Source organism: Danio rerio, chromosome 20, assembly GCF_049306965.1.
Source record: "Danio rerio strain Tuebingen ecotype United States chromosome 20, GRCz12tu, whole genome shotgun sequence".
NCBI lineage: Eukaryota > Metazoa > Chordata > Actinopteri > Cypriniformes > Danionidae > Danio > Danio rerio.
In genome coordinates, this window is record NC_133195.1 from 7,676,319 (window position 1) to 7,688,416 (window position 12,098).

Below are 12,098 nucleotides of genomic sequence, written 5' to 3' on the forward strand. Positions count from 1 at the left end.
AATATATTTACTATTTTCCCAAGTGTATAACTATTACTGTAAGAAAATATCAGAATTCAGTACATACTTTCTCTATTATCTTTGCATGCACTGAGCCGATCTAATCCTGTTTATATGATTTGAACCTGCTTCCGATCAGGTTTGAGCTAGCAGAACTGTTGCTATAACAACAACTCTCGGATCAGCTTTGAAGAACGAAACGATCCTGGATCGTGTCAAATTGTCAATATCTAAATCCAGCTAACTGAGTAATCCACGTACGAAGAACGGACCCCAGGACAGAGGGAATCAGCATCAACACTGTTTGGCATCAATCATTGTCCAACTGTGACCAGCAATATCCTTTTTTCATTTTGTTTCTTTCGCAAAAAATATCGGTAGACACGTGTGGTTGCACGTCACCGTCTCATGATATATACACACACACAAACATACATACACACATATATATATAAATACTTTTTTTAAATCGATTACTAATACCATTAATGGGTTAAAAAACGCAAATGTTTCGATTTAAAACACAAATGTTTCGATTAACAGTGAATCGGTTATTATGAGCATCCCTAATAAAGAGTAAAAGAGATCTGAGTGAGAGTGAAGGCCCGATATACTTCAAGTGAGTATGAAGAACAAACTGATGAGACGTAGAGGTGGGTATCATCATAGTAAGGCTGCACAATATATCATTTCAGCTTTGAATTGATTTAAGAATGTGTGAGCTAATCATCTGCATCATCTTGAAAGTCCAAAAGAACTGACCGTGCAATGAACCTTATTAGAATTCACTTGGACCTAATCTATAATTCAATTTATGAAAGCAAAACAATACAAATAAATTTTCTTCAATAGGTTCATGTTATAATATTGGATAACCATAAGTAATATGTACAATGTTTTTCTGAACGACAATGTATGAATGTTCCTGAATGAATGTGATATTGTCTAGAAAATATTCAACAAACAAGAAGTTAATAACGAGTAACAATGAGCAAAACTTTTCCAGTTCGTTTTTTCGTTCAATCCATCAGTCAGATTTGAGTAAAAAGATAAACATAAGAGTGCTATAAATTAAATGTAAGGTGACTTGACTCTTGTGCAGGTCTTATACAGACATAACATGCTTTATTAACTGCTCTTATCTTACCGCTGCTATTTAAAATCTGCGATTTATGTTGCTATTGAGAGGAAAGTGTGCCACACATATTTACAGTACATAAATAATCTCAGGTATTTTAAATGACTTATCATCTCGAAACGAAGAACAAATAAGTACTTCTCCAAGAGTATATTGGGGCTTTGATAGACCCTCACTCAAATCAGACCACTAGAAGCAAGCCAGACAGTGACTTCTCATAATGCTAGAAAAACCAAACAATAATTTAGCAATGTGACATTATGAAAAAGTCATCATATTAGTATTATTGTGTAAATAAAGTGTGCAAAAGACTTTGTTTGTAGTGTTATGGGTATTACAGTATCAGCTGACCTTCTTGATGTCCTCGATGCACTTGATGATGTAGTTCCTCTTGATGGTTTCTTTGACAGCATAAGCGTCGCTGAGGATGGTGAGGTGCTCTTCCAGAGCCTGCTGCACTAAAGAGGTGGGCAGAGTGGGCAGATGTGCCAACTCCCACAATACCTCCAACACCTGACACGCACACCACAAAAACAGTTTTTATATTACCTTTAGTCACAAGTCTAATGTCAATGTTTAGAATAAGGTATCATTTTTGATAATCTACTTAAGATAAATTATGAAATATACTAAAGCATTTTATTTACTTTAAAACCAAAATACTACAGCTAGAACATCCAGCCCATCAGTGTCACATGATCTTTAAAAAAATATATATAGTTTGTAAACATTTTAATTTAAGATTTGATTGAATCAATGCATATATTCTAAAACAAAACAACAAACAAACAAACAAACAGTAACCAATAAGGAAAATGGCATCAAGTTAAATGTAGCATATTACATTCTAGAGAACAAAGTCTTAAGGTTTTAACCAGACCAACAGTCACATAAAACATTAAACACTGAATTATAAGATGTATCTAATATAAAAATGTTTAAAATAATATTATATAGTTATATTTAGTATATAACTAAAAATTAAAACGATAGATATTATGTAAAGTATTATGCATTCTATACTGTGTAAAATTGGCTTAAAAATTATGGGCTCTATTTTGACAATCCAGTGCGTGAAAGGATTAATGGCCTGTCTGAATCTACTTTTGCTATTTTAAGGACAAAAAATCTGCTTTGTGTCGTGGCGCATGGTCTAACAGGCTTGAGCTTATTCTCTTAATGAGTTATAGGTGTGTTTTGAGAATAAACCAATCAGAGTCTCATCTCTCATTCCCTTTAAGAGCCAGTTGCGTCGTGCCATAGCGCATTTGCTATTTACATGGCGGACTTTGTAAGTGGAAAAACTGAGTGCTTCACGGGCGAGAAAACAGTTACACTTTCACTCTCATGGATAGGGAAACTTCTTGTGCGCACAGATATCCATTTGCCTATACACAATTTACTTTGTTTATTAAGCGCAAAGATTTGTTAACTATTTCTAAATTCAGTTCTAATTTCCAGCAAACAAATAAATTAACAATAATAATAAAGTGTGTTAAAAAAAACTGAGTTATTTCCAAATACTCATGCTATGCCCCAAATGGTCTTAAAATCTGACAGGTGGACAAATGTAAGCTTGTTTTTAATAAAAACAATTATAAATATGCATATAATAAATAATACTGCTACTAATATTAACATTAAACAAAAGCAAATTGTCATGAATACACTGAAAAAGCCCCCGAGATGAAGAAGGCATGAAAGTATGGTTTTTATATTCATGTAGAAAATAATAATTTTTGCAATATTGTAATCCTTAAATTATTTGCATATTGTTGTACATCCTGTGTGTATTAAGCAATCTTTAAGCGAGGCGCACAACTAACGCGCTCTGCGCTGGATTTTAGACCTCCTCTCAGCTGGTCTATTGAGCAGTCTATTTTAGTACCTCAAAATAGCAATGCGTTAGCAATGCGCCTTAACATGCCTCCTTTTTTATAACAGAAAGCCTATAGGTGCACATAAGAGCGCAAATGCATTTGCTATTTAAACTGAGTGGTGCAAAATCAAATCGACTCTAGCGCCGAGCTGAAACTACCAAACAACAATTGCACGGCTCCTTGCGGCGCAATGTGCCGGGTGTATGATAGGGCCCTATATATTAAAAGATATTAAGACACAATATTAAACTGTTAATATTCAGATGATTCCCAGTACATTAACAATAACACATTAATTAACTGACCCTTCGCTACGCCCTGTCCTACTTAGTTACTGTTGTTATGCCTGTTAAGCTTTCATGCTTGGCAAGTACATTAAAATATGTATGAGCCAGTGTCAGACATTCCCAGGGATATAATTGGTCTTTTTTGGTGAACAGGTGAGATTTCTGAGAAAGCCAGACAAAAAAAGGACTGCAGTATGCATATTTACGACATGATACGCAACCAAATAGAAAATAATTTTAATCAGAGTTGAAGCTAGGTTAGCCTAGCCGCCTCATACGCTGACCATTCAACAGCTTAGTTCAAGCACAGCAGGAGAGGTGAAATGGAAAAATAATCTCATAATAACAAATTAAACCGTGATTTCTCTTTTTTAACTAAAAAGCCTGATAGATTAATTGCTGTGCAATGAAACTGAGCATTATTAACTGATGAGGAAACACGCATGGACAGTTCTACATAATTCACTCTGAATAAACAGCCAGAAAGGGGATATTCATGGATTTGTGCCGAATATTAGCATCATTGACCCATAATAACAATGTACAGTACCTATAACTGTCAGTATGTTTGTGTGATTTTTATACTGTTTCTATTCTAATTTGCATTTAAGTGGAATAAATAAATAAATAAATTGAAATGCAAATCAAAGTATTTAAAGCAGAAGTCAACAAATACATTTTCCCTACCAGCAAATATTATTCCAACACCAAATATAAAAGCAGACACTAATCCGCTATAACGTCATCACCAATGACTAAATCTCCAAAAGACTGATGAAAACATCGGTTGATTGTAGCTCTGACATGAACATAAGGGTTAGAAATTACTGAAAAACTGCTGTGGGTGAAGCATATTGATCGCAAGTGCTCAGATTGGGATCATATCTCTGTTTTGTTCTGTTGATATGTAATGCAAATACTCGTAGCTTGAAACAGATGGAAATAAGACTGGATTGTGCTGTTTTTTATGGCCTCTCACACAACTTGATCCACGCTGGCATTCCTATTCTTGGGTTTTGGTTTTGGAAAGGGGGAAAAAAAATTCACCACTATTTCCTAACTTTTAGGATACCGGGTATTAGATTTGCATAATCTATATGCACAACACTTTGGCCTGTTTCCTTCGCCCTAAAGCTGGACAGACCTCCTGCACGTAGCTACGGTTGCTAAGTTGTGATTGGTGTGTGGCAGTTTTTAGGTGTGGCCTAGCGAAGGGTCAATTATTAATCCAATATGTTATATTTATGCTTACATTTACAAGAGACAGAGTTGAATATTTTCAACTCAGAAAAGTTACGAAAATAATATTTTGTAAAATAACCCTCAGCATTTGTTATTCGAACCAATTTTTAAAAAGTTAAAAACAACAGCATTTTTGAATAGTTCAATTTGCATTTGGAATTAAAGTTCTGAAATCTTTACACAATAAAACAAAAACAAGTATCTGACATAAACCCATACCTAGTAAAAACAGAAAAACGACAAACTTTTATGCAGTAATCCAGTTTTGAGCATAGTTAATTGAAATTTTTGGGTTGGAAAGAGCTATTGACAAGGCTCATATGTTGACTTTTTTTGTTGTTTGTATATGATATTGCATTAATTTGCATACATATTTTAAAAGCTAAAAAAATTAAAAGTTTTGGTGGAATTTTCTCAATTTTTCTAGCTACGATTATTACTGTTTTAATGCAAGTGCGATACTATGAAACTCTCACCAGCTCACTTACCTCCACATTTCCATATTAAAGCATTTCAGCAGAGAGACATTTTTAAAGCTCAGCAAACAGTTATGGAAAAGAAGCAAGCATGATTATGACGACACGCACCTTTCCTGTGGTTGCCTCAGATCGAGCCTCTCTGCCAATTCGTCCAATAAGACTGAGCAGCTTTTGTCTGACGCGATCACTTTCTACCTCCCAGCTCTGAACACACACACACCCACACAAAACGACAAAACCGCTCAGAAAGATGAAGGGCATAATCGACAGACAAAACAGCTCCGAAAGACAAAGAGTTTAAATGACAGACAAAACAGCTCAGAAATATGAAGAGTATAAACAAGACAGACAAAACAGTACAGAAAAATATAGAGTGCAAATGACAGACAAAACAGCTCAGAAAGATGAAGAGTGCAAACAAGACAGAAAAACAGCTCAGAGAGATGAAGAGCGCAAACAAGACGGTTAAAATCACAAATTAAAAAGATAAAAACAAGACAAGTCACAGTCCAAACAAAGCTCTAAAACATAAAACAAGGCTGTCAAAACAAAGCTCTGAAAGATGAGTGTAAACAAGACAAACATGTTAAGACAACATGCTAAAATAACAAATAAAAAAACAAAACAAAATCAAGACAGCCAAAGAAAAGGTCAGAAAGACGAAGTGCAAAAACAAGATGGTCAAAAAAATCAAATCAAAAAGAAGAAGAGTGCAAACAAGACAAAAGACAAAACAAAGCTAAGAAAGCTGAAACAAAATACATGAAGAGCTCATGACGAGTCATTCAAAACACAGCTCAACACAGAATGGTGCAGAAGAGGGTGGACAAAACCTTCTGTATAAGGACAAAGAGGTGGCTGAGCTGGTCAAAGTTGAACTTGACGGCAGCAGCAGCGATGATGGTGTGGATGTTCTCGATCACAGTGGAGGACTGACCAGCCTGCACACAAAATTAGGTGTACATTTATGAACCATGTATACCAATTTAATCTAACAACAATAATAATAAAAATGTTTATAGGACTGGAATGATAACCATATGTAATAAATTGCATCTATATAAATTTGTAGATTTACTAGAAATGCATCGATGCATGTTTACATTCATTCCTGAAAAAAATATATATATATATTTGACTAATTAAAAATAATGATAATTGATAAATTGGCATCGTCATCATAGGTGGCGTTGAATTATTATTTATGAATAATTTATTTATTCATATCAAATTAATTACCCTATATTGACCCGCATGGTCTTTATTTTACCCATAACCAAATCATAAATAAAGAGAAGTTAGACACAAATTACCACCTGTCAGTCACTTTTTCTGCAGGACTCTGGCATGAACAGGCAGAGTGATCTGTGTCATTATAAAGGCACAGCAGCATGTATTGCATTCACCATGGGTCAAGCCAATCACTTGAAACAGAAGTAAAAACCAGGCTTAAGACACGCGTGTACACAGAGGCGGGGCTGCAGACTGCAACCGTCCCCTAGGTTTGTGCCACTTTCATCCTGAAATCTCTGTACCATTTTAGGATGCAAACCTTGTCTTGTGAATAAATCTCAACACTGTTCACAGCTTCATTTCCATGCTGAAAATCAATGGTCATGTGGATGAACACCGACTGAAAACTTAATCATACATTTGCATCTTTTTCAAATTTAGGTTTATCTGTAGACTTCTCTGCTTAATTTTTCTGATGTCAGATAAGCAAATTAGCCATTTTCATGAATTTTTGTGGGTGTACAATCACACATAGAATACTGATTTTAAACAGGTAAACAAAAAACAAGTCATCGATTAGTGACAAAATATTGTTTAATTAAACATCAAGTAGTATCGCATTAGGTTTTTTTGTTAATATTGAACACATTCTTTTCTGAGAGCACAGATTTGATGATTATTTATAAAGGCTCACCTGTATTTTCCATATTTTGGAGAGTTCGTCCAAAGAGAGCTTGCTGCCCAGCAGCTCAATGATGCCCTTTATTCTGTCACAGTACTGGGCCTGGTCAATGTTTCCTACAGCAAATACAGAAATAAAGCACTTCTTTTAAGCATTTTCAAAAATCTAAAAAAAACATCTTTTACTTTTTAACTCAACATTTTGCTCTCAAAGACTGAGAAACATTCTCCATAAATCATCTGAATAAAAAAAAAAGCTGAGGCAAAAAAACCTTGTTATAAAAAAAAAAAAAAAACGCTTTTTTTTGCATTTTGATCACAGATAGGTCAAACTGTACCTTTTACATTCTGTACAAGCTTTGACAAAAAATAACATACAAAAACCTTTGAGATTAAAATGCTTTAAATCTCCTCCTCATTATTACCAAACAATTCAATTAATCAAGTTTAAAAAAAAAACCTGACCCGTTTGCCAGCAAGGTGGCATGTGATGTCATAGTAGTACATAGACTCCAGCTCCAGAGCAGAGGCTCCGTCCACTGGCATTCAGTCAATAACAAGCATTGCTACAATCCATATAAACGTCAAATTACAAATGACTGCTGCTGTGTACAGTAGACAACATGGTAATATGCATGCTCAATTTTTGACATTTACCATTTTTGGTCAAGTTTGTTTAAAGCAATATTAACAATATTAAAACTTTTTTTAAGTGTTGTAAATCAACGATAAGGCTGCATGTAACGTTAAAAGTTAAATGCAACATTTAAAAAACTGCATATATATATATATATATATATATATATATATATATATATATATATATATATATATATATATATATATATATGTGTATATATATATATATATATATATATTAGCCCCTTTAACTTATATTTTTTCCAGATAGTCCACAGAACAAACCACATTATACAATAACTTACCTAAATTACCCTAGCCTGCCTTCTTAACCTAATTAACCTAATTAAGTGGGGAAAAAAACTAAAAGCCTATATAGTAGCCTGTGTGTAGCAGCAATGTGTCACCTTTAATGAGTAGGCACATCTGGTCCCAGAATATAAAAAAAACATGTTTTCAATTTTGTTTTCTTGTAATTTTATAGTTTGAAATAATAACAATATTTGAAATAAAAACTAAAAATGAAACCATTTCTCAAACTTGCTTATCCGTTTTTCCACCATGAAAAAGTCAAATGCCTCGTATTTCAGTTTTCCTTTTTTAAATTTTAAAATGAAAAATCAAAAAAATGGCTCGCTTTTCAATATTTGTTTCTAAAACGAAATTCCAATACCCAAAATATACACTGACCAAAGCTGAACTGCTCATTTATGTTCTAACTAGACTTTAGTATTAGAATCTCAGTATCAGAAACAAATGGAAGGTTTATTTTTCTGCCTGAAGATTTTGGTGGATTACATGCTTTTTTAAAGCATTTTGACAGGAAACTGTTTTGTAAACAAGACCCAGTGTAATGGATAAATCACAAAGACAAATTATACTCTACTGGATCTGTAATTACTTTCATAATGATTTGTCTGTGAATGACAGTTTTGGATAGAAAATGTTGTCAAAGCAATATACAATAGATGCAGTTTTTTTCTATGCAGTGACATCTGCAAATCAAAACACTGGTCGTTTACTGACAAGCTTTAAAGGACACGCTCCTTAAAATCTGACCTTTTTACAAAGAGGTTAAAGATGAAGGGTTGGAAGCAATTGGAAATTTTAGTATGTGTAATTTTAGAGTCAATTGTTGTGTGTAAACTGACTTAAAGGGCCGTGAAAACCCCTTGATTTAGCAGGGTTTTTTCACATCTCTACTTTGAAAAAGTCAGGAAAGTGGACTTGTCTAGCTCTGTTTAGGGGGGAGTGTTGGAGGAGAAAAAGAGGGAAGGTCCGTAAAAAGTTGCATAAAAATGGGAGTGTCGGTTTGGGCAGGCGCTGATTTTAACAGAGGCAAAACAAAAACACAGAGGCAGAGGAGAAAGACAGTGACTGTGTTTACATTAACATCAGTAATCAAATTATTTGCCAAATTATAATATTTGCCAAATTATTAAATAGTGGACTTTAACTGCAGTTTGGCTCTTTCATTCAGGAATCATGCCCCTCGTGACAAACGAGATATTTGATTCGAGTAATTGCTGGAAGCGTGCATTTTTCATGCAATGTTTGTTACTGCAAGGCGAATGAGAGAAAAAAACCTCTGCATTTCTCTTTAACTTAGATGCACTCAGTAGTTAGCGTCAGAAAGCCATGTTATTCCGGTCACATAATGCAGTGGAAATCCTACACAACGATAATGGTTTTATTGTGTTGCTTACATGTTTACACTCGGAGAGCAGCATTTTCAGTCCATAATATTGTAGTGATATTACCATACGGTAAACTTTATTAACATAGAAATCATTTGACTAAGGTCCGTCTTTCAACACTGAAAGAGTACTGCTGACAATTAGGGTTGGGTATCGTTTGGGTTTATTTCGATACCGGTGCTAAATCGATACTTTTCAAATGATACCGGAGCCAAAACGGTGCCTGAACCAATACTTTTAAGCCACAAAAATATGGTGGATGACTCTAGAAAAATCTTTTATTTGACAAAATCTTATTAAAAATTATTAATAGAGCAATATAATAAAAGTTTAAAGTAAACATCAGTTCATATTTTATATAATTGAATTGCATTAATATATTTCCTTTGATCATTTGCGGGGAGTTGTACTTGTACTTTTGGGGGGCACATTTTAACATAAATCACAAAATATTAAAAAAAAAATGTAAGTCATTTGTTTTCACGCATCACTCTGCAGTCTTCATAAACAAGATAATTAAATACCTTAAACTCAAAATAATCTTCCTTGTTCATTTGTTTGACAAGTAACTTTGTACTGGTGTAGGATAACACATTTCTAACCTACAAGTACATTAAGGCACAATGATGCACCAGTAAACTTTAATCAGATAGTCCTACAGTTGAAGTCAATATATTTTGCCTTCCCATCCTGAAATGTTCACAGTGTTTCCTAAAAAATATTTTTCTGGAGTCAAAATAAGTCCTATTTCTTATAGTTTATTTCTTGAATAAAAGCAGTTTTTAATTTAAAAACATTAAGGTCAGCATTATTAGCCTACTTAAGAAATATATACTGTATATTTTTGATAAACACAACAAATCAGTTAAAAAATGATTTGACTAATTATTTAAACTTTCGTAGTTACCTGATTAAGTCTTTAAATGACACTTTAATCTGAATAAAAAACTATAAAATACTTAAAGGGACTTTGTCTGAATACAACTGTCTTGCAAAATAACTAATAAAATGACTCTATGGGAAAGAGGAAAAAAAGCAGATATTAGAAATAAGTTAGTTAAACTCTTATGTTTAAAAATGTGTTGTAAATAAATCATGTGTTGGGAAATCAAAAATGAATAAAGGAAAAACTAAACGAGTTGAATATGACTTACATGAGCGTGACTGAAAACTACATTTGATCAATGTGTTACTTCTGTTCTTTGGTACTTGCCAACTGTTTGTAAATTCAAGACTGCATTTCCAAACGTAAAGCTATGTATACTAGATTTCTGATTAATAATGGTCTCTGCATAGCCGAGCACTTCCTATATTAAAAGTGTTAAAATCGCTAATACCCATGTCAATTGGGGCATCAACCTCTGACGAATACGGGATACTAGGCTAATGCGCACAGCACAGTCACTGGCATACCCAAAGTTATGAACCCCCTGATGATTTAGATGTGATTGAATGTTTACAATTAAGGGAAAAAGAGTCCAACTGAAACAGAAAGTAGTGAAATAGAGACAAGAAAACCGAGAGTTTAAAAAAAGAAAGTTAAAGGAAGAAAGCAAAGAGAAAGTTAAACCAAACAAAGGCATTAAAGGGAAAATGAGGAGCAAAATAATAAGCATGAAGAGAAAAAACGCAAACAGAACAAAGAGAGGAAAAGACAATAGGTGGTGTCAGATAAAGACGAGTGAATAAATGGATGACAGAAATGAGTGGGTGAGGTGAAAAGGCTTCAGGCACAAAGCAACCGTTTGAGATTCTGCCTTCTGCACACTTTAACACGTAGAGGATTTGCTCAGCGTGAAAGTGTGAACGTCCGCATACACGACACATTTATAGACATAGCCTTTGCCTCCCAATCTCGTCACTGAGACTTATTAAAGGAAGTAATAAGTGAGTCTCCACAAAAAACACAGACTCAGATGAGCATTTTGCATACCTCTCTGATAGTTACTGTTTAAACAAGAAGCTTTGCTACCTAGGGCTCTATTTTGACGCTCCATGCGCAGAGCGCAAAGCGCAGGGCGCAAACGCTTTAGGGCGTGTCAGGACGCGTTTTAGCTAATTTAAGGACGGGAATAATTTAGCTAATTTAAGGACGCCGCGGCGCATGTTCTAAAAGGGTTGAGTTTATTTTCTTAATGAGTTATAGGTGTGTTTTGAGAATAAACCAATTTGAGTCTCATCTCCCATTCCCTTTAAGAGTCAGCTGCGTCACGCCAAGAGCACATTCGCTATTTACAGGACGCAAAGTAAGTCTAAGTGGAAAAAATGAGCATTTCACAAGCAAACAGTTAACAGTTTTTTAACAGAAAACTGTTAAACAGAGCATCTACTGCGTGAGAATGAGAGATAATGGAACGACTTTCACTTTCGCTCTTGGATAGGGAAACCTTTACGCACAGACATCAATTAGTCTATAAATAAATACTTTTGTTTGTTAAGCGCAAATATTCGTTTCAAAACTATTTCTAAATTCAGTTCTAATTTTTAGCAAACGAATAAATGAATAATAATAGCAAAATGTGCTTAAAAACCTGAGTTATATCCTAAAACACATGATGTGCCCCATATGGTCTAAAACCTGACAGGTGGGCAAATCTAAGCTTGTTTTTAATGAAACAAATATAAATATGGATATAATTAATAATACTGCTAATAATAATAACATTATACAAAAGCAAATTGTTATGAATGAACTGAAAAAGCCTCCCGAGATGAAGAAGACATAAAAGCAGTGATTTTTCATATTTATGTAGGTTAGAAAATAATATGTTTTGTAATACTTTAATCCTTTATATTTATATTCTATATCTATTCTTATTATA

At 33.9% G+C, this 12,098-nt stretch overlaps 1 protein-coding gene across 6 annotated transcripts in view; it reads right to left on the reverse strand.

Moving 5' to 3' along the window:
* Positions 1-12,098, reverse strand: part of usp24 (ubiquitin specific peptidase 24) — a 746,345-nt gene that overhangs the window by 682,162 nt on the left and 52,085 nt on the right. For all 6 annotated transcript variants that reach the window (XR_012396339.1, XR_012396338.1, XM_073934053.1 and 3 more), the window contains exons 12-15: positions 6,954-7,057; positions 5,860-5,967; positions 5,135-5,230; positions 1,490-1,651 (exon numbers count right to left, since the gene is read on the reverse strand). Coding sequence is in view for 4 of the 6 variants with exons in the window: in XM_073934053.1 (XP_073790154.1) it covers positions 1,490-1,651; positions 5,135-5,230; positions 5,860-5,967; positions 6,954-7,057 (470 nt within the window). In the remaining 2 variants the exon portion in view is untranslated. The remainder of the gene's footprint in view (positions 1-1,489; positions 1,652-5,134; positions 5,231-5,859; positions 5,968-6,953; positions 7,058-12,098) is intronic.